Source organism: Salminus brasiliensis, chromosome 6 (genome assembly GCF_030463535.1).
Source record: "Salminus brasiliensis chromosome 6, fSalBra1.hap2, whole genome shotgun sequence".
In the NCBI taxonomy this organism is placed as follows: domain Eukaryota; kingdom Metazoa; phylum Chordata; class Actinopteri; order Characiformes; family Bryconidae; genus Salminus; species Salminus brasiliensis.
In genome coordinates, this window is record NC_132883.1 from 5,674,415 (window position 1) to 5,698,137 (window position 23,723).

The window sequence follows — 23,723 nt, forward strand, 5'->3', positions numbered from 1 at the left end:
ACATAACCGGGCTAAAAGCATATAGAGGCTGTGAGTGTGTCCATGTGACTGCTCTGATCTGCTCTGCTCTCCTCTCCTGTTACCTGCCATCATGAAGCACCTACAGCTTGGATCAGTGACCTCTCTAAGCCTAAATCATAGAGCCAGCAGGCCAGAGAGGAAGGTGGGGGTAGTGAGAGAAAGAGAGAGAGAGAGAGAGAGAGAGAGAGAGAGAGAGAGATGATGGATTTATGTACCTTGCCTGTTGACTTCACCCCCTTCCACACGCAGAAATAGACCATCACCCACACAGCCAGCAGACACAGCATCAGCTCCCAGTTCATCACGCCTGGCTCGTCCAGACCTTCTGAGATGTTCAGGACCTTATTCCTGAGGAAAGAGGAAGGGGTCAGTGTCCAGCACAATCCAACAGTAGTAGTACCTGACATCAGTAATGCCCTTATGGTTGGATACAATCAAATCACCTCACAGTCATAATCAGTCCTACGCAGAGTTCATTTCAGCACATACTGTGCTTTTATCTTCTACACTATATGGACAAAAGTATTGGGACGCCTGTTCATTCATTGTTTTCTCTTTCCTTTTGTTGGAGTCTGTCCAGGCAAGAAGACTTTCTACTAGATTTTGGAGGAGCACTGCTGTCAGGATTTGATTGCATTCAGCAACAAGTGTTAGTGCTCCACAGCTTAATGCTGGGGACTTATACCCCACACCTGGCATTAGACATGATTCCAGCAGGTTCATGTTTACCTCTCTAGAGAGTCCAATTCTATTGGCATATTTCTCTACAGGGACTAGACAAGCTGTGTGCATGTGGGCATCCACACATTTGCATCAGCAGCAGTGGGTGCAACTCGAACCAGCTGAATGGAGCTTAATTAGACGGAGTGTCCACAAACATTTGACATCTATTGTACGTTAGTTCTTCGCGCCTTGATTCACCTGACCTGCTCTTACCTAAGTTACTTAGCTGTGTAATGTGCGGTCATTAACACATCCGAGGTAGTCTTGTTCCATAAAAGCAACATGTTGGCTTTCACAGTGTGAAACATCTACCCTGAAGGCCCAGAGGTGCTGCTGAACTCTCTGTCTCGCGGTTGGTTTATTGTCAGAAATTTTAAGAGGAGATTTCTGAGCACAGCACATTCACAGTGACTTCTCTCTATTCAAACAAGCCAGTTCTGAATTTAAGCCCAAACACCTGCGCCCATAAATCTATCTGCCAACGTGCCTGCCACTCCAGGAACACCCGTGTGCTAGACGGGAATGATATATTCATACCGCTGCTTTTAATGGCACTTAACGGAGAGTGCTTAATGCATCTGTGTGTCTTTAATGTTGCTAGGAAATCTTTTACAAGCCTGAATACCAATTCCCATAGCTAACACCCAGTCCTAAGGCCACTACTACTGTAACTACAGTAGAATGAACTTGCTGACCTCTGTAAATTACCCTGCCCTTCACAGTGGAGCTCAGACTTACAGAGAAACAGACACACTCTTAAGTCACATTAAGGTGCTTTAACTGGATCCTTGGGTGAAACCACAGAAGCACCCTGTGGGATTCATTAAGAATGGTGTTTGTAATGCCACACTATTTCCCCAGTACTGGTGTGTGTGTGTGTGTGTGTGTGTGTGGGGGGGGGGGGGTCAGAAGGTAGAGCACTGAGTTATCAATGACAGGGTTGTGGGTTTGATATTGGCGTTCGCCAAGCTGACACTGTTGGAGCCCATCGCTCCAGGCACACATGGCAAGTGTATGTGCTCACTAGTGTGTGTATATGTGAAGACAGTGAAGATTTGTTAGATCTTTAAAAGTTATCTTTTTTCATGGACCTATGGCAGAGGTCCAGAGGTCTTCAAATCTGGACCCTGAATCCATCTGTTTCCAGTCCTGGACTTTGGAATCCTTGGTAGGTGTGAAGACTACGTGCAGTTCAGTTGTAATAACTGTTCCTCTAACTTCCAGCGGGGACAAAATCCAGGACTGGAAACTGGTTACAGGGTCCATATCTGAATACCTCTGTTTATGGCACCATTTAAAGAACACTTTGAAGCACCTTTATTTTTAACATTTTAATATCAAAGTTCATATCAGTTAAGACGAACTGCATGACCTTCAAAGCACGCACAGTTATAACCAGGGTCTGCCGGGACAGGGAGGGGTAGAGGAGCTGAGTGACAGGAGGGAATGAATACAAGCTTTGTCGCTCTCATACGAAAGCCCTGTATTCTGACAACACAGAGTAATTAACGCAATTACCGCCTTAATTATAACTTATGTAGACATTTTAATAAAGCCAGGATCACCCTCCAATATCTCTCAGCGTTTTAACACACCTCCAGATTTCTTTCATTCTAACACTTGTAAAAAGAGCAGGAGGCTACTTAACATTGTCATAAGCATGCCAGAAACATGTTACAACAGATGTTATATAGAATGTGTCTGGTTCATGTTACTGGTAACTGTTATGATAGATATTCCATTCGCTGAAGTCAAGATATCAAGCATTAGAGCATCTGTCATGATGCCAGATAACATCTGTCATAACATGTTATAATGGTATGGTAATGGCATTGTTAGGCAGTAGAGTTCATGTAAAGTGTTACTAACTAAACCTGTGCAATTAATGATGTAATTGCATAATTACATATATGTAACAATTACATAGATACACTATATGGACAAAAGTATTGGGACACCTGCTCATTTATTGTTTCTTTGGAAATCAAGGGTATTAAAAATGAGTTTATCCTGCTTTTGTTGAAGTAACTGTCTACTGTGGAGTATTGCTGTGAGGATTTGATTGCATTCAGCGACAAGAGTGGTAGAGAGGTCAGGATGTTGAATGATCACCACCCCACCTCATCTTCCCCAACTCTCCTCAACTCACCCCAAAAGTATTGGATGGAGCATCATCCATCATTCCAGAGAACACAGTTCTTCCAGTTCTTCCTTCATATGCTTCCAGCCTATACCTGGTATTAGGCAACGTGCCAATAGGTTTGTGTTTATCTCTGCCAGAGAGTCCTATTGTATTGGTCATAGTTCAAGCAGTGTGTGTGTTTGTGCATTTGCACATCTGTGTCAGCAACGGGAGCAACTTAAACGCAGCTGAATGTATTCATTAGAAGGGGCATCCACAAACATATGGACAAATAGCGTAGCTATGTACAGTATAGCTATACCAGTTATAAGCATAAGCTAGTTTATATAAAAAAGTAAAATTAAGGGAATAACTTACTCCCAAAACTCGATGATAGGTGAGCGGCCGTCCGCCAACTCCTCGCAGGTCATGTTGCCGAAGGTGGAGTTACCGATGGTGCCGTTCTGGCAGTCCTCATGGCGGAAGATCTCGATACAGCTGTCAGTGTTCCACTCGTTGTCACAGGAAGACCAGGGCAGCGTGGCGTTGAAGGACTTGATGAGGTAGTAGAAACCCCAGGCCAGGACCATGATATAGTACGTGTTGCAGAAGAACACTATGACCATGGAGGCGTAGCCAAGTCCTGAAACATCCAACATATACCAACATGTGGTCCATTGTCACTGTTTTTGAAATATAATAAATTTCTTATCTTAACGTTTTATCAGTTTTTACAGCACAGTTCATATCAGTAAAGACAAACTACATGACCTTCAAAGCACCTACAGTTACAACCAGGGCCTTCCCTGCGTTCCCTAAAGAATCATTGTCCAATCTAATCAATGTGAGGTCAGAGTTTTTAACACCAGCTTGCTGGAGGCTGGCTGCGTGTGTTTTCAATATGAAAATGGTCAAACCTTTAAAGAGCGGTGCAATGTTCCACACGTTGATGCTCCCAGCCTTCATGAACTGGCCCAGAGCGATCTCCAAGAAGAAGATAGGAATACCCCCAAGAAATATAAACAACACATAGGGAATGAGAAAGACTCCTGCAGAGAGAGGAGAGAGAGAAGGAGAGAGAGGGATTACTCAAACATGAAGTCAGTACAATAAGCCTTTTCTGTGTGTGCAGTTAATTATTGTGCTGTATGTAAACACTGAATATGAAACTAGAGCTATTGGTTTATTAGTAATGCAGTAATCAAGAACCAGAGCTTTCCTAGGGCTATAAACATGAGATATATCAATAATCACATAATTAATTAGTCCTTTTGAAGAGAAATTGAGTAATTATAGCTGCCGTTTAGAGGTTTAGAGGAACCATTTACTGCCTTTTAAAGTCTTTTTTTTAAAGAAGTACCTGTACCAGCTACTGAACAACATATAGACTAGCTATATCAGTAATTCAGCAATCAACTGAGAAGTCAAAAAAGCCAAATAGTAAAAAATAAAGACTTAATTAAACAATAACTAACTATTTGTTGCCTTTTAAAGATTTCTAATACCTGCTACTAGAGGAGATCAGCTAGAAGGCTGAATGTGGAACAAGACCAGGGCTATCACTATTAGATACATCAGTAATTAAGCAACTGACTGATTATTTTGAGGTGTAATTGAGTAATTATAGTTATTAAAGGGTCAAATAGTAAATCACTATTTAAAACACTAAGTGATAACAAACCATTTGGTCTTTTTTTTAAAGAAATACCTGTACCAGATACTGAACAATATATAGACTAGATATATCTCTAATTCAGCAATCAACTGATCATTTTGAGGTGTGATTAAATCAAAATCCCTAAAAAGCCAAATAGTAAAGAATAGACTTAATAAAACCTTTTAAAGATTCCAAGATAGTTGCTACTAGAGAAGATCGTCAAGAAGGTTGAATACTGAACAAGACTAGGGCTTGACCAGGGCTATCACTATTAGATATATCTGAAATATTAGAAAGAAACTGATCATTTTGATCAGTTTGATTGTTTTTAAAAAGGCCACATTGTAAAATTGGAGCAAAATGGACTAACAATTGACTATTTGTTGCCTTTAAAAGATTCTAAAATACTTTCTACTAGAGAAGATCAGCTAGAAGGCTGAATACGGAACAAGCCTAACGCTCATTACTGTTAAATACATTAGTAATCCAGTAATCAGCTGATCATTTTAGGAGTAATGAAGTAAGTATAGTTGTCAAATAAAGGCCAAGTAGTAAAATGGACTAAAATAGACCACAAGCAAACTTCCAATTGACAACCCCTGATTAATCAAGAAGGTCAAGAAGGTCACCAGTGAATTATTTTTAATCGTGTAGTCAAGTGTAATTGACTAATCCTCTCAGTCCTGTACTAGACCAGAGCAGCAGGGCCCTGAACTCAGGACTGCAGTGCAACTGCCTGTTGGCTGTTTCAGTGCAGTGTGGTACAGGGGGACACCATTTTGTCCTGCAGTCTTTCAGCTCTGCGTTTGGCATCATGACCGGCGGTGCGGGATGAGGCAGCGAAGCCGCTCTGTGTGTATTATCACGCATGATACAGGTGATGAGGCAGCGGGCCAAAGCCGTCTGCAGCAATAACCCGCCAGCTGACTGATCTGAGATTGACAGCGGCAGCAGCAGAGGCTTAGCCGGAGCATATGGTGGGGGAAGGTGGGAGGGGGCGGGGTCTAAATAAGATGGGGGAGGGGCTGCGTTCGGGCTGTGGACCAGTCAGCCGTGGCGGCAGCAGAGACTAATGCAGATTAACTAGCGACACAATGAGCCTCACTGAATGAAAGACCCGATGATGTCACACATCTCTCAGGCCGGCAAGGGCCAAGATAGAGAGGGAGAGAGACACAGAGGCAGAGAGAGAGAGAGAGAGAGAGAGAGAGAGAGAGAGAAAGGGACGGACGAAGGAGATTGTAAAAGAGAAATATATATATGTAGAGAGAGAGAAAAAGAGAGGGTGAGAGAGGAAAGAGAGAGTATATATATATATATATATAGAGAGAGAGAGAGAGAGAGAGAGAGATAAAGAGCGAGAAAGAGACATTATAAAGAGTATAGAGAGAGCGAAAGCGACAGTAGAGAGAAAAGGAGAAGAGAGAGAGAGAGAAAGTGACAGTAGAGAGAGAGAGGAGAAAGAGAGAAAGAGAGAGAGAGGAGAGAGAAAGAGAGAGAGAGAGAGAGAGAAAGTGACAGTAAAGAGAGCAAGAGGGGAGAATAAGAGAAAGTGACAGTAGAAAGAGAGAGAGAGAAAGTGACAGTAGAGAGAGAGAGGAGAGAGCGAGAATAAGAGAAAGTGACAGTAGAAAGAGAGAGAGAGAAAGTGACAGTAGAGAGAGAGAGGAGAGAGCGAGAAAGAGAGAGAGTAGAGAAAAAAGCAGTTCACACCGAGTGGCATCCTTGCGTAACTGGGGCCCTGCAGGCTCCACGGAGTTGCCAACTGCTCCCAAACGCCACGAAGGATACGATCAAGCTGCCCAGCTTTTTGTTTCAAGACGGCTGGTGCTGTAATCAAAACGAGCTCGGCGGAAAATTAACCTGGCATGTCCACAGTGTGGTCATCACACTCACTCTGAAAGGGCTGAATGCAATACCGTACTCCAGAGGAGGAAATGGAGGAGACGGAGAATACACAGTACGGGGCTGGTCATGGACGAGCCACATGCGCTATGCAACTCTAGGAGGAGCAAACTGGAACATGCACGACTTCAATGAAATCAACAAAATCCAGCTCAGCTTGTGACATTGCCAGGCAGCGCTCAGAGAAAAGCAAAGAGCTCCACTGCACCAGCTAAGAGACCAACATCGCTTAAGAGTGATGAGCCACCTACCCAACCGAGAACGAACCGCCAATTGTGCTCACCCTGGCTCTGGCTGCTGATGGCAAAGCGGCATGGCTCGGGAGTCAAACTTCTGACCCCCAGGAAATAGTGGTGGCATTGTACCATAGTGCTAGCATTAGCATTAGACTGCTAAGCCACTCGGAGCCCATAAACGTCATTTTAACCAATTGAAAAAAGGCATCTTTTCACATTTTATCTTCAAACTAAATACGACGTAGTTTTAACAAACAGCACTGACGTTTTTTCAGCGTGTCTTTTACGACATAGCGCTGGGGGGATGCTTTTGTAGGGGGGTTCCTGATTTTTTCCCACTGTACTGAACTGTGAGGTCAAAACTGTGGTGTGCCCCGACTTTTGTGTACTGTTACACCCTTAAAAGCCATACAGTATAATACACAGCTTATTACACTATATTACACTATAGCAGTAGAGCTACGTATGTTTCTCTGCCGACTATCCGGCCATACCGATATGCGTCTGTCCTTATCGTTACCTTTAACCCCGTGATATATCACTGAACCTGGAAATCGGCCCAGCCCTTAGTCTGACCGTAATGCACATGACCATTCAGTCACGTTTCTGTGAAGAACCCCTCCGTTGTTCTGAATGAGCAGGCATCTCTGGAGGCTGTGCATGAGCTCCTTTCAGAAAAGCGAGTGCGGAGGATCACTATTGTTTGGCACTGAGGCGTTCTGGCGAGGACAGCGTGTCTTTGAGAAACGCGTCAGCCCCGAGAAAAAAAAACACACACAAAAATGTGCAGCGCAGTCATACTAACGGCAGCCTTCCACTGGGTGGGAGAGGGGGGGGGCTGCGGTGATGGGAAACCCACCATGTGACGTAAATGTGGAGTCGTCACAATGAGCAAAGGCAGGGAGGGGAATGTGCAGCTGCGGGCTTGGAGAGAGAGAGAGAGAGAGAGAGAGACAGAGAGAGATAGTTGGAAGACAGAGAGACAGACAGACAGAAGAGAGAGAGAGAGAGAGTGAGAGAGAGAGACAGAGACAGACAGAGGAGAGAGAGAGAGCTATGCAAGACAGATGGATAAAGATGAGCGAGAGACACAAAAGAGAGGAGGAGAGAGAGAATGCAAGAGATTGATGCGAGAAGGATGAGAGAAAGACAAAAGACAGAGAGAGACGTGTGAGTGAGAGACAGATGAGAGAGAGAGATAGATGCGAAAGAGTGAGCTTGATGCGAGAGAAAGGGGGACGATGTGTGAGAGAGCGAGAGAGACAGAACAAGAGGACAAAGGACAAAGATGAGAGAGAGAGATGCGAGAGAGAGAGAGAGAGAGAGAGAGAGAGAGAGAGACGAGATGTGTGAGTAAGATATAATGAGTGGGAGAAAGAATGTTAGGAGCGACAAATGAGAAAAAGAGAGACTGTGAGAGAGAGAGAGAGAGAGAGATTGCAAGAGAGAAGGACAGATGAGCAAGAGACAGAGCAGAGAGACTAGTGAGAGATAGCTGTGAGAGAGAGAGAGAGAGAGAGAGAGAGTGTCCGATCTGCAAACAAAGAGCATGCCACTGAAATGACTGCTGCTGCTGGATGATTTATGAGACTGTGAGTGCCAGCCAGTGTGAAAAAACACACTCCTAACACACACACACTCACACACACACATGCGCGAGAGCTAAAAAAGAAGCAGTGGCTGCGCAGCGGTGAGTCAGACACACAGACACACTGCGGAGGCTGGCGTCGTGACTGCTTGGAAGATAAGAGGAATCTAAAGCGGAGCAGCTCACTGTGTGTGTGTGTGTGTGTGTGTGTGTGTATGTAGGCTCATAAAGCACAATGATGAGAAGCAGAGAGAAACCTGCCATTTTACCGCAAACCCCCTAACCCCACTTTGACTTTGAGTCTCTCACTCCCCTGCCATCTCTCTCGCCCCCTCTCTCTCTCTCTCTCTCAGTCGCTCTCTGGCTAATCCTCAGCAGTCAGCGTCTGCTCAGTAATGGAGTCTCCTGTAGCCGTCGTTTCTGCTGGCAGTATTAAGCTGTGTGTTTACGCTGCCGCTGAGGGAGACAGGATGGATGTACCCACGCAGACAGCTGTAAACAGTGATTGGATTTTTTTCAGAATTAGCTCATTCACTTTGTGGCAGTGGCACCAGAAGTGTTACACCACCCACCAGCCACCCACCCCCCGCCCAGACCACCTCAAGAACCCCAACCACCCCGTCTCGACCACTCTCTCTGTTTATCTCTCACTAAGTCATGACCATCTTATCCATAATGGACATTTTTTCACACAGATCTTTCTAAACTACCCAGATTTTGGAGGAGCATTGCTGTGAGGATCTGATTGCATTCAGTGACAAGAGCGTTAATCAGGTTCAAGGTGTTAGATGATCACCACCCCACCTCATCCCAGAAGTACTGGATGGAGCACCACCATCATTCCAAAGAGCACAGTTCTTCCACTGCTCCACAGCTCAACACTGGGGCTCCAGAGAGTCCGATTCTATTGGCAGTACGGCAGTACGTCTCTAGATTAGGGACTAGACAAGCTGTGTGTGTTTGTGCATATGCACATCTTTGTCAGCAATGGACGCAAATTAAAGTAGCTGAATGCATTCAATAGTAGGGGTGTCCACAAACATTTGGACATAGCTGTAGACCAGCTGGAAGAAGGGCCGGCTGGAGCACACACTACTACGGGTATCCATACAGCGGGGAAGCTGATGACGTGAGCAGGCGCTCAGGTAAAAGCTAATGCTTCCAGACTCTATGACAATCTCTTCAGGTAGCTAACCGCACAGAGTGCCGACTGGACCCAACAGCCCGGAGAGGGCAGCAGCGTTATTCGGTCAAGCTGAAAGTACTGAAGGTCAGACTACTGAATAGCACCAAAATACCACATTTCTCTATTGACAATTATGAAATTTCCACCACTATCGAAGCACACGAAGTCATGAAGACCTAATGTATGACATTCTGAAACACATTGGGGTGCATTTTTTTCACCGGCGCCTCCAAATTCCAAGTCATGGCTTTGCGGGATGCTATTCGAGACCTCAGAGTCAGAACCTGATCTCACTCTCTTTCAGATAAGCTCATGTAGTCATGAATTTTACATGCTGACATCTTTGTCCATCCGCTGCCCTTTTCCCACGACGGGCACTCTCCCTCTGTACCCTTTTTCCGTGCTTATAATTAGCGTCGCTTGGATAACTTGGATAATATACCGCCCATGAACCAGTGCAGAAAATAGACTAACCAATGCTGGTGTGGCCAGCGTGTGCTAAGCCTGCTATTCTGGACAGGATAGGCGTTTGCAAGGCCACTGAATCCCTTTTGCAGCACGGCGTCCAGCTAGGCTGAGGGTGAGGCCGGCCTGCGCAAGTGCATCGTCCTGTCCGGTAATCGTGTGTGCTGAGGACAGGCCGTAAGAACAGGTGTGAAAATGCAGTCCAATTTCAGTCTCACTAGGCGCTACGCTAGGTGACGAGATGAGGCTATAAATACCCACTGCACCCTCCCCCCACCACCAACACCCAGCACATGGAATTGTAGAATCCATCAACACATTCAGCCCAATGAGCTTAAAGGGTCCCAATGGGATTTGCCATTATGTATTCCTTGGCAAAAACACAAGCTATTGGCAAGGTTACACTGCAGATCGCAACAGCTGGTCTTTGGCCGACATCGCGGGGCCACTGCAAAGCCGCCGAAAATCTCTCGACCGCTAAGCGGCACGGAATTAGCATTCGGGAGCTTTATACAAATTTGAAGCACCAAATGCACACACTGTATGTCCAAATGTTTGTGGACACCCTTTCTAATGAAGGCATTCAGCTACTTTAAGTTGTACCTATTGCTGCTGACACAGATAATGAACACACACACATACAGCTTGTCTAGACCCTTTGGAAAAGAACTGCCAATAGAACAGAATAGACTCTCTGGAGCAGATCAATATGAACCTATTAACACCATGCCTAATGCCAGGTGTGGGCTAGAGGGCTATAAAGCCCCCCAGCCTGGAGCTGTGGAGCAGTGGAGCTATGACCTCTGGAATGCAGGATGGTGCTCCATCCAATACTTGAGTTGGACAGAGTTGGAGAGTTGGGGAAGATGAGAAGAAATGGGGTGGTGAACATCCAACATCCTGACCTCACTGACCAACACTTTTGTTGCTGAATGCAATCAAATACTCACAGCAATGCTCCGAAATTTAATGTAAAGTCTTTCCTAGACTGTAGAAACAGCTGCTCCAACAAATTCATGATAAACTCTTTTTGATGCCCTTGATTTGAAGAAACAATGAATGAGGAATGAGCAGATGTCCAAATACTTCTGTCCACAAAATGTATATGCTATCCTCAGACACACTCCCTTAATTTAAACTCTAGAGATGGGATTACCTGTACCCAATTATCCTCCTCCTAGTCCGCTCCATGCTATTCAGATCAATGGGTTCGGTCTTTGTGCTGAGATTAGTGCGCTTGTTGCTGGCACATGTCCATCCAACATGTGGCTGCCGACAGCCTTGTGTTTGTGGAGAGCGATGCGAAGTGTATTAGCTCACATTTCACTACAAAGGCCTGTAAACAAACGTTTAAAAACAGCCCTCCCTTCACTATCGCTGAGAAACGATGAGAGGGAGGGCCGCATTCATTCAGGCCCTTATCTAGGCATGCCTTGTGTGTGCTCGTATGCTATGCTAATATTCATTAAGCAGAAAGGGCAACGGTTACAAGGAAGTGTGACGTTCCAACAAGGCCTAACAAGTTCTTGAGAAAGGTGTGTTGTAAGAAATTTTGGTATCTTATAATATCTCTGGCACACTGGAAATCTGTTTTTAAAAGAGTCCTAGAATGGAAAACTGTACAGTATTTACCTTGGCATGGTTAACTAATGAGAGTCTGGTACATGGAACTCACATGTCGTGAACCTTAAACACTGTTGTGTTCTCCTTTCAAAGCAAAATCCATGTTACGTAACAGTCTTGACCCATATTTACACCTGCAAAATGTACATACACTGTTTGGACAAAAGTATTGGGACACCTGCTCATTCAGCGTACCTTCCAAAATCAAGGGCATTAAAAAAGAGCTTATCCTGCTTTCGTTGCAGTAACTGTCTCCACTGTCCACGCAGGGCTTTCTTTTACATCCTAAAGCATGGCCGAGAGGATTTGATTGCATACGGCAACAAGAGCGTTAGTGAGGTCAGGATGTTGGGCAATGGAGCACCAACATGCATCATTCAAGATTCCACAGGTTTTCCACTGCTCCACAGCTCAATACTGGGGGGCTTTATACCCCTCTAGCCCACGCCTGGCATTAGGCAGCATGGTGCCAGTAGGTTCATGTTTATCTGTTTGTATTGGCAATATGCCAATATATATGCAATGATATGCTATTGTATGCTGCTGTGGGTCACCACAGTAATGTAAACCACCCAATAACAGCAGCGCTTATTTGTTGTTGTTTTTTTACAGGCCCTCAGTGGTGGCAGTGGGGGCTCAGAGGGGCAGTGGTGGCTCAGAGGGGCAGTAGTGGCTCAGCGGTTGTGGGTTTGATACCCGGGCTCGGCAAGCTGCCAGTGTTGGGCCCTTGAGCAAGACCCTTCACCCTCTCTGCTCTCCGGGCGCTGCAGCAATGACTGCCCACGGCTCTGGGCATGTGTTTTCACTGTCCACTGTGTGTGTTTCACTGGTGTGTGTTCACTGCACGAATGGGATAAAAGCAGAAGTCAAATTCCATCTGTATCCAGCAAATGGTGAATATGGTTGTCTTGTCTTGTCTTAAAAGGATAATACTGAGGCTAAATAACAGGGTGGTAAATAAGCCTGTTAAACAGCATCTGAGCATTATTTGGATTAACCGAGGTCATATACTTAGACCATGCTGCGCTACACCAATAAGAGTCCCTGGGCAAGACTCCGAACACTACGTAGGCCCGCCTCTGTAATACGAGTAATCTTGTAAGTCGCTTTGGATAAGAGCGTCATGTAAATACACTGTAAATATACAGATACCACTTTTTCTTTTCCATCGTTACCCCAGATAAGCTTTATCCCTAGCTATGGTGGAATGGTGGCACAAGTTGAAGTTGGGTTCACGTCTTCTCCAGCCTGAACCCTAAAGCAACCTGGATTGAGCCCCAGTCAGAAAAGGGATTAAAAGATTAACAGACGCTCTTCTTAATCGCCCGTCCACGTGGGGTGAGGGACTGATGTCAGTTTAGGGCAAAGGGCCAGTGTTAGACCAATGGCCTCACTTCTGACATCGGAACTCAAGAGCGATAAGAGCGAGAGGATGCACCGATGCAGCCGCTATATTAACTCATTCACAAACCCTGGCTTTTCAACATCTAACAAACACCTTGATGATAAACCAGTGTTTGTAATTTGGGTATTCGTTTGGGTTTGTTCATGTCTTTGTTCAACATGTACCATTTGTCATTCAAGAAAGCTCCAAACATGAAAATGCTGGAATGCTTAGACGCTCAACGTTGACATTAAACCCTCGGAATCGATACTCATGCAACTGTATCATGTAGCAGCGACAGCCAACCATGTAAATCTACTGAGCAAGACATGTGACTACAGAATTACCCCTAATGCCAAAATCTGCCAAGTGGTAGGATGTCATTTTTGATAGCAGGCAAACCATCACTGGATAAGCTCTTAGGATGCAGCCTGTGTTACACAGGACGTTTGAGTGCCTACTAATAATAATAAGCTAAATCTCAGCAACACTGTATGTCCAAATGTTTGTGGACACCTCTTCTAATTAATGCGTTCACTACTTTAACAAAATAAGCAGGTGTCTCAATACTTGTGTCCATGCAGTGCTGGCATTGATAAGGAGCAGATGACGAAGCTCTTTGGGCCTGAGAACTGTCCTGCCTGTGGTTATCCGGGGGCACTCAGCTTTGGAACACTTAGATGGCCTACTGCAGTGGTCATAAATCTGCTGGCTGCGTGGACACCACAGTGATGCAGAGGACGACATGTGAAGAGCCTTCCTCGTACCTGCTGATGATGTACTGCTGCTAGAAAAATTTAAGGTTGCAGCCTGGCGACAGAAAAGTGACTACATCTCTCAAGTGGATAAAGCTTCATAAATGGAGTTTATAGGATTTATACTGTAGATTATAGATCGCTTATGTGAGAGTGGATGGAGCACGGCGGGGGTGGTCTGCGATGACACTAATGGTCTGACTGAAGCACTACCCGACAGAAGCATTCAGATATAAACGCTTTTTTTTTAAATGCTGATGTGGATCTGCAGTGGCTGCGGAGCTCTGAGGTCGTTGTGGTGATGAATGATGACAGACTAAGACACATTGGACACATTGGGTACGTGTACCGAACACGTCCTCACATCAATCAAGGCCAGTCAATGCAGTGTGTCTAACCTCCCATAGAAGGTACAGGGCAGTGCACTCACTGGTGGTCTCATTTATCAGACCTTAGTGAGTCGATAAGATAAGGTCACAGATAAGCCTGCAGACTAAGGGTGGGCAATACGGCCAAAAAACGTCCTTCGTGGTGGTCTCTGTCTCTGGAGCGTTTTTACAGCGTTAGTGTTGTTCACTCTTGCGACCTCGTGCCTCTACAGGGTTAATTGAATTCTTTTGCTCCGCAGAGAGGCTCCCCTCGCCACCTGTAGCCATTAGCAATTCTCAGTAGCCCTTCAGAGAACTCAGCCATTATGAGGGGAACTAATTATGGTTAATGGGCTCATTGTAGTGTAAATCTTTGGGATGTAAAACCATGATTTGCATTGTCTCGTAGCAGTTGAGGAACTTCCCCTTTCAGACATGGTTCCTCTGCCAGAACTGCTGTATAAAAGGCCATAATATTAACACTGACTTCTGACACTGACTGATCTTCATCTGCAGTGGCATCTGTCAAGAGTGGGCTCTACATATTAGGCAGCAAGTGAACAGTCAGTCCTTGAAGGTGAAAAACGGGCAAGCGTAAGAATCGGAGCCACTTTTGTGATGGCTAGACGACTAGACTACATCAGACAGGTCTTGTGGGGTGTTCCTGGTATGCAGTGGTCAGTACCTACCAAAAGTGGTCAAGAAAAGGACAACCAGTGAACCGGCGACAAGATCACGGGCCCCCTTACCTCCATTACAACTTCCAGGACTAAAAGGATCTGCTGCTAACAGCTTGGTGCCACAGGATACCTTTAGAGGTCTTGTGGAGTCCATGCCTCGAGTGTTCAGATCTGCTGTGGTGGCACAAGGGAGACCTACTCAATATTGGGCTGGTGGTATTAATGTTATGGCTGATCGGTGTGATTTAGCATTGTAAGTAGCACAGTTAATGAGGAATGCTCCACTAAACGCTCTATTCTTCAGTTCTACGCACTAAAGGTTACAATCCCAGTAAATTTGGGCAAACTGGTCGGAATGAACCCAGTGCTAAACTGAACGCCACCACTCACATTTCTGTACCTGCATGACTGCAACCATCTACATCTGCGACTCATTAGCGAGGGTTTCCTGCAAGCAGGCATGAAATTATTAATGAAATGACAGAGATTCATAATTAATAGGCTTATATAAAGACGGATGTGTTTGAACAGGCCTTAGGCAACTTTGCAACCTTGTAGGCCTAAACTAGCAGTTAAAGATCTTTGCTCGCCGTGCATAACAGGAATTTAATAAAAAGCTAGTTCATGTTCAGACCTAAATTTATGATGCTGTTTGTGTATGAGGAAAACATATTAATCATGGTGAGACACAGTCAAAACAAACCTATCAGCCTATAATCACTCCTTTGTCACTGAGACTCACAAAGACAGACCAAGTGAGTTTAGACTATAAACAGGCGGATGATGGATGTAGCACGCATCACAAATGTTTGGTGGCATTGACAAAATAAAGGTTCATGGCGTACCATGCATGCAGTACTTCTAAGTGGAGCATTGATCAAAATAACAATAATAATAATATGGGATGGATGGAATTACAGCTGTGCCACCTTAAGCGGGGTGACCCATGGCCATATATGCACATGTATCATTAAGAATGGGGCATATGTATCTATATATATTGTATATATGTTTGAATATATGTAAGTAAATTTATTTGACACATACGGATAAAATATATACATACATATTTGTTGACATTTCTGATTGGTAGGACAACTATTATAGTAGTACATACAGTTTATACAGTACTATATATATATATATATATATATATATAAAATATAGATGCTGTCTCGTAAAATCCTTGCAGTTTTTCACTTTTTAACATAATGTGATGATTGGACCTGATTGGACCAATAGAAATGCTCCAAAATTACCTGACCAAAAAGTCCTTTTAACACTGACTTCCATTGAAAGTTACATTTTTTCCCCCTTCTCTTGTAAAGTTGACAATTCTGTATCATATATTGTAAATATATGTTACACATGTGTATATGTCGATTTATACGTCTGAAATATATGTTGCATATTTAAAAGTGTACAATTTCACATGTTTATGTTGAATATATAGGACCTTTATATATTCTAATATATGCTGTATTTAAAAAATCTATATATTGCCATATATATGTATGGGTGACCTCTGACCACAATATAATATTGGTCACTGGAATATATATTGGTCTTAAAGGTAACAAAAACAGCATGTTCTGAGTAAGGAAGCTGTATTAAAATAAATGATGATTGTTTTTGGTACACAGACTCACGCAGATGTGGTGCTTATTCAGTGCAGTTAATCTAACTAACCTTTACCCTCCGAGAACCCTATTTGTGAGCAGGTGGTATAAATCTGCTTGAATACAGTTACAATGCATTCCTTTCACTAACTGCAGTAATAACAAATTTGTCTTGGATGTTTGAATAACCTAAAAACGGGTCTGACGTAACTGCAAACACAGCGGGCTCAGAGTAAATACTGCGAGTGCTCCGTAGGCCTGATCTGAGCGGACATGAAGAATGTGCGAGAGTGGTATTATTTAAACTAAGGTAGCCGGGGAGATTTCATTTGAGTTGGCAGTACATTTCATGGCCCTGTGAAGAATTTACACATTCTGAAAACAGTCACAGTGAGTTTTGGCAACCCGGAATTTAGACAAACACACCCCGGTAACCTTAGCGCTGCTTGTCGGGGGTAAAATAACTATTTGGGAAGAGTTGATTTCAGGGAATCAGACAATTCCCTACAGACACCTTATCAAGCATCTCCCCTTTCTGGCTGGCAGGTCCCTGTTGGATGGCTCATTGTTTGGGAAGAATTGATGCTCTCCCTGCTCCGTTCCCACCGGCTGGTCTCTGTGCCCTTTTTCGCCCTCCGCGGGGGACGGTGTCATGGGGCGGCTCGTACAGTCTAACCCAGATCATGTCCTCTTTATACAAACAGGCAGGAGGAAACCGAAAGCAGATCACCCCTTCCAAACTGAAGGGAATCGAAACCTGAGTAGTAGGACAACATTCAGTGCCTTGACATTTCTGCCGCTGCAGGGAACAGCGGGTAGCGCCAATAAAATATACCGTGCTCTAAGAAGGCCTGGCACAGAGGCCGCTGTTATTCTTTGTACTTCTCATGACATTTGGTCTAAGACTAAGGAGTAGGTGGACAGATCATGTTTCAAGTCTATGTAAAGAAGTCTAATCAAATAAGGAACAAAAGCTATGGAGGACATTTTTCCACCTTCTAAAAACAGTGAAAGACACAAGACTGTGACTCACTCCTGTCCTATTATGGGACACCTTGCATCTTTCACTCAGAGTGGCCAAGTTTGATAGTCAAAGGACGGATATGCAAGTATGAAAATCCTATGGTAGGCTAATTATGTGGTCCAGCTGTAAGGAAATTGGCTAATGTCCAGCACAGTGACCACATAATCACTGGTTTCTTAGTCATGCAGTCACATGGTGTGCTATTTCTCTCACCCAGTGGACTATTAATGTATACTGTATGTGTATATGTGTAACTGACTTCTATGTCATATGTGCCATATATATATATATATATATATATATATATATATATATATATATATATATGTATATATATATTATAGTGAACTTTAATGTGTATAAATGGACTACCTGGATGATATAAGCATATATGTATGAGGCACCCATGGTCAAATAGCGCATAGTTCTGATATTTGACCCTTGGTCATGCACTCACGTGGTGTGCTATTTCTCACCTAAAGGTACTATAATTAGCAAAGGTCTATAATGAACTATCTGGACTGATGCAGTGTGCAACCATGACTACATTAATTAGGCAATTCCGTGTTGATCACCTTCCAAACACAAGACGAGCATGTGGAGCTGCTTTCCTTGTACCCCAGTGCTACCCTGTACGCTCATTCACTGAGTCAGTTCTAGCTGGTAGCCTGGTAAGCTTATTTCATTACTAAGGTTTGGACACTGATGTAGGCTAAGCCCATTCAGTTACCGAGCTCTGGACGGGCTCCAGGAAACTGGGGACATTTGGACGCCACTTCTTCGTTCAGACACATTCAAAGAAGCTCCTTCTAATGGAGCCCTGGAGTGTTAGTCAGTCTAAGACCTTTCATTGTGCCTTCAGCTGACGATGATTCATGGATAAGAGCCGAGCCCCACTCGTGCTGAGTGGATTGAACGAGCGCAGCGGAGCGCGCAGTCCGGCATCGGCAAGCATGTCAGAATTCGGGCCTGCTTTGTGATGTGCATTAACAAAGCAGGAGCCGAAACGATGACGTAACAGTTACATTTAAGGGCACTGAAGTCTAACTAGTCTAAACACTTGTTCTGTATGTCCTTCCTTGTGACCTTTAGTAGATTAATGGCTGTACCGGCTATTCATACTGTATATGCACTCATGAAAAAGTCTGGTCTCGTTGAGTAGTTTCTCTATACTCTTCAAAAAACAGCTGTGCACCTTCACTGCTTTTAGATCATCAGTGGGAAGCTATAAATAAAAAGCAACACATTTTAGATGTGTCCAGAATAATGAATGGAGCTTTTTAGGATGGCTGAAAAAGCTGCAGCACATTGAGAACAAACTTAATAATAAAAATACTAGCCAGAATTCATCATTCATCAAATTTAGAGGTCGACCCTGAAGACAGTGGATTATATATATATATATATATATATATATATATATATATATATATATATATATATATATATATATATACACACACATATATGTGTGTGTGTGTGTGTGTGTAACTGGGAGAAAGTGTTTCCCACTCCTCTATGCAGAATTCTTTTAGCTTTGGAACGTTTCAGCTTTAGTTTTTAATACAGATGGTCTCACATTTCTAGTGGTTTCTATGTTGTAGCTCTCCAGAAACTACTGCAGAAAATCAGCCCCAAATCACGATATTCCCACCTCCATGCTTAACAGTTGATATGGGTTCTAGTGCTCAAATGCTCTGCCAAACATGGTCTAGCTGTTCTCTGGAAAACTTCTTGCACACCCCCCATGAAAAGTAAGTGTGTGTGTGGTCTCTTTCTGATGCTAGACTCTGTACTCTGACGTGATGCCTGACCTGTCAATGTTGTCAAATGTTGCACTTGTAAATGATTTAGTGAACAGTGGAACGACTGATTTCAAATTTTTCAGAGATCTTCTGAAGCCCCTTCCCAGACTCATCTGCTTCTACAACCTTCTTTCTGAAGGCCTCAGACAGCTCTTTGGACATCACAATAATAATAGTCTCATGTAAAGTTTTTTTGTACAGCGACTACATTGTCTGTATGTTCCAGTGTACCTTTCAATGGAAGTCTATGAAAAAAACTGTCGATAAAGTGCTTTTATCCAAATACCTACCTGCCCATCTATCTATTAACATTTACGGCATTTAGCTGACACTCATATCCAGAGCAACTTCCAGGGTTACTCATATTGCAGATGTGGGGCAATGTAGCGTTAGGAGCCTTGCCCAAGGACTCTTATTGGTGTAGTGCAGGACAGTCACCCAGACCAGGAATCGAACCCCAGACCACTAGATGGTCAAATGTTCAGCGGTTAGAGCGCCGGGATATCGATAACATGGTTGTGGGTTCGATTCCCGGGCTCGGCAAGCTGCCACTGTTGGGCCCTTGAGCAAGGCCCTTTACCCTCTCTGCTCCCCGGGCGCTGGAGTTGGCTGCCCACCGCCCTGGGTGTGTGTACTCACTGCCCCTAGCTCACTAGTGTGTGTGTGAGTGTGTGTGTGTGAGTGTGTGTTCACCACTGTTCACAGTTTTATTTAATGCGCTATTACATATTTCATGTTTTTTTTATGTTAAATGAAATAAACAGGGATGTAAACTTAGTTATATAATCAGAAACATGTGCAATTTAAAAAGGGTGTCTAAACTTTTGCAAAATACAATATATAGAAGTGCTAGAATATGCATATACAGACATACACACACATATATTTGTGTGTGTGTGTGTATATATATATATATATGTGTGTGTGTGTGGAGAGAGAGAGAGAGAGAGAGAGAGAGAAATGCGCAGTGCTGGACTCTCTCTCTCTCTACGCAGAGAGCGTCATCCTCACGCGCTGGCTCCGCCCCTAACGGTGGAAAATAGGTGGTGGTGGGGGTGGGGGGAAACCCTGATATTTGGTGTCACCTGACCCGCCTGACGAATAGAGCTTACGCTCCTCCAGACACGTACCACAGCACCGCCGCTTCTGCAGGAGGCGGAGAGGAGCAGCACTGCAGCGAGGAGGCAGACACACACACACACACTCACACACTACAGCTACATGCTATACACACTACAGTAGCCTCTTTACACACACACACACACCACTGAACAGGCTACAGCACTGAATACAGCATCGATATACGGTGGACGACTGAATGAATGAATGAATGAATGAACGCGCTTTCCCTCGGTCTCGTGATGTGTTGCTGTGGGCGGGGCTTCACTCTCCCCCTTAACTCAGGCGCGACCACTGAGCCTAATGTAAGAGCTACACTCCCATTAGAGAGCACAGCCCTGGTGCTGCTACACCCAAGACCCTCAGACGCAAATACGAGGCAGTCCGAGTGTTTTTAGGAGGAGACCTGATGACTGACTGACTGAATGAATGAATGACCCCTCCGTGACGTCTAACAGTGGGAGGGGGGTAAGGGGGTGGTCTACAGGCCGTAGCCTCGCTTTGATTGATTGACTCTGTGCATAAGATGACTGATCGTAATGAGGTGGTGACTCACCTCCGCCGTTCTTGTAGCAGAGGTAGGGGAATCGCCACACGTTGCCCAGACCCACGGCGAAGCCCACGCAGGACATGATGAAGTCCATCTGCCTGGTCCACGTCTCGCGCTCAGGTAGCGCCCTCACCGGGGCCACCAGGGTCCCGTTCGCACCCTGATGGTTGCCATTCGGGATGAGCTGACCCTTCTTCTCCTCGGCCAGGGCCACGTTCAGGGCGCAGCAGTCCGTCTTCTCCATCCCCTGACCCTTACTGTCCTCACCAGAGTATAGCCTGGCTTTAGCTCCTTCTTCTCCTCCTTCGTCTTTATTTGGGTTTTGTTTGTATGGGATTTTATGGGATTTCCCAGTCAGTCACTTTTCTCCCTTTCAGTACCTGCTTCACTTTTTACAGGCTATAGAGACACCAGTATGTCCTTTTGTTCTTCTCTTGGCGACCCTGTTGATCTTCTCAGACAGGATCTGGTCCTTTGCCTCTTTTTTTTTGTTTGTTTTAATCAGTAATTAAAAAAAGGCTGTTTAATTCAAGTCTGCAGTGTTTATTAGGAGTCGTTCTCTCTTTAGGAAGCTTTTCTCAATGTCAAACCGTTTGACGCTGAAATTGGCAACGATGGGGGTCGTGTGATTCTCAATTCTCCAAATTTTTTTTTTTCGTTTTCGCGCAAAATGACAGTAAATAAAGGTGGAATATACGATCGTTCAAAAAAGGAAAAGAAAATAACACCGAATTAAAAGAGCACCCTCAAAAACAATCCACGAAACACTTAAAGGTGAGTCTGAAGAATCGCATGGGAACGTTATCTCTCAAAGAGGAGACGAACGACGAGGCGGAATAATAGGAATCAGCTCCAAATTAAAAGAGAAAAATCCCTAAACCCGAGCGACTCCGACGCACTCCGAGAACAGACGAACCTAAACGAATCACATTCCCTAATTCCCCCTTACAAAACCTTCACCTAGACCATCGTCCTCTCCGTTATCCTCCGCTTGGTAACGTCCTGCGTGTGTGCGTTTCTCTCTGCCTGTGCGTCTGGAGGCGCTCCTCGGCTTATAGCCTCTACTGGAGCTGCAGCTGCTTTCGTCACCGCAAGATCATTATCACCCCCTCCGCCCCCAGCACGCGTGTGCCCTGTGTTTCTTTTTTTTTCCCACTCCAATTCCGCCAAGCACTGCCTTTCTGCGCTCTGATTGGCCACACGCTGCTAATCCCGCCCTCCCCCTTGCACAATAGGCCGGTGAATCCACTGTTAGCCAATCACAGCGCCAGAAGACGCCCTACTATCCAGTTACAGCGCGCCAGGCTGAATTAGGCAGCAAGTAATCGGCTGAAGGGCAGGCAGCAGTGCTAGCCAATCCCGGAGCACGAGGTGGGATGTGACGAGCCAAACCTAGGAGATAGGACAGGGTCTTAGGAGCGGATCTCAGATCAGGGGGAGGAGGTATTGTATTCGATGTGTCCAGTGTAGGAGAAGGAGTGGAGCTAGTCAATCCCAGTCCAGCAGGTGGGAGACTGTTAGCAAGTCCCAGTGCAGGAGCTGTGAAATGCTATAAGACAATACAAGCCCAGCAAGAGTGTAGGAGAAAGAACGTCACTAGCCAATCCCAGTATATTAGGAGGAATACTATTAGCAAAATCCCAGTATAGGAAAAGGAATGCTACAGGTCAATCCCAGTGCAGCAGCAGGAGGAATACCAGTAGTCAATCCCATTATAGGAGAAGGAATGACACTAGCCAATCCCAGCCCAGCAGTAGGAATACTATTAGCAAATGCCAGTATAGGAGAGGGAATGCTACAGGTCAGTCCCATTCCAGCAGGAGGAATACCAGTAGTCAATGCCAGTGTAGGAGAATAAACGTCCCTAGCCAATCCCAGCCTAGCAGGAGGAATACTATTAGTAAATCCCAGTATAAGAGAGGGAATGCTACAAGCCAATACCAGCCTAGCAGAAGACATGCTACAGGTCAATCCCAGTGCAGCAGCAGGGAATACCAGTAGTCAATCCCATTATAGGAGAAGGAATGTCACAGGCCAATCCCAGCCCAGCAGGAGGAATACTATTAGCAAATGCCAGTATAGAAAAAATGAATGCTACAGGTCAATCCCAGTCCAGCAGTGGGAATATTATCAGTCAGTCACAGTGTAGGAGAAGGACAGGGACGTCCCTAGCCAATCCCAGCCTTGCAGGAGGAATACCATTACCCAAATCCCAGTATATTAGGAGGAATACTATTAGCAAAATCCCAGTATAGGAAAAGGAATGCTACAGGTCAATCCCAGTCCAGCAGCAGGAGGAATACCAGTAGTCAATCCCATTATAGGAGAAGGAATGACACTAGCCAATCCCAGCCCAGCAGAAGGAATACTATTAGCAAATGCCAGTATAGGAAATGGAATGTTACAGGTCAATCCCAGTCCAGCAGTGGGAATATTATTAGTCAATCCCAGTGTAGGAGAAGGACAGGGACGTCCCTAGCCAATCCCAGCCTAGCAGGAGGAATACTATTAGTAAATCCCAGTATAGGAGAGGGAATGCTACAGGTCAGTCCCATTCCAGCAGGAGGAATACCATTAGTCAATGCCAGTGTAGGAGAAGAAACGTCCCTAGCCAATCCCAGCCTAGCAGGAGGAATACTATTAGTAAATCCCAGTATAAGAGAGGGAATGCTACAAGCCAATACCAGCCTAGCAGAAGACATGCTACAGGTCAATCCCAGCGCAGCATCAGGAAATACCAGTAGTCAATCCCATTATAGGAGAAGGACTGTCACAGGCCAATCCCAGCCCAGCAGGAGGAATACTATTAGCAAATGCCAGTATAGGAAAATGAATGCTACAGGTCAATCCCAGGCCAGCAGTGGGAATATTATCAGTCAATCACAGTGCAGCA

General features: G+C 44.8%; 1 protein-coding gene across 1 annotated transcript in view; it reads right to left on the reverse strand.

Moving 5' to 3' along the window:
• slc6a8 (solute carrier family 6 member 8) overlaps nt 1–21,877 on the reverse strand; it is a 54,494-nt gene extending 32,617 nt beyond the window's left edge. The window contains exons 1-4 of the mRNA XM_072681436.1: nt 20,837–21,877; nt 3,784–3,915; nt 3,245–3,509; nt 237–369 (exon numbers count right to left, since the gene is read on the reverse strand). Coding sequence (XP_072537537.1) covers nt 237–369; nt 3,245–3,509; nt 3,784–3,915; nt 20,837–21,074 — 768 coding nt within the window. The 5' untranslated portion in view covers nt 21,075–21,877. The remainder of the gene's footprint in view (nt 1–236; nt 370–3,244; nt 3,510–3,783; nt 3,916–20,836) is intronic.
• Nucleotides 21,878–23,723: the final 1,846 nt, after the last annotated feature.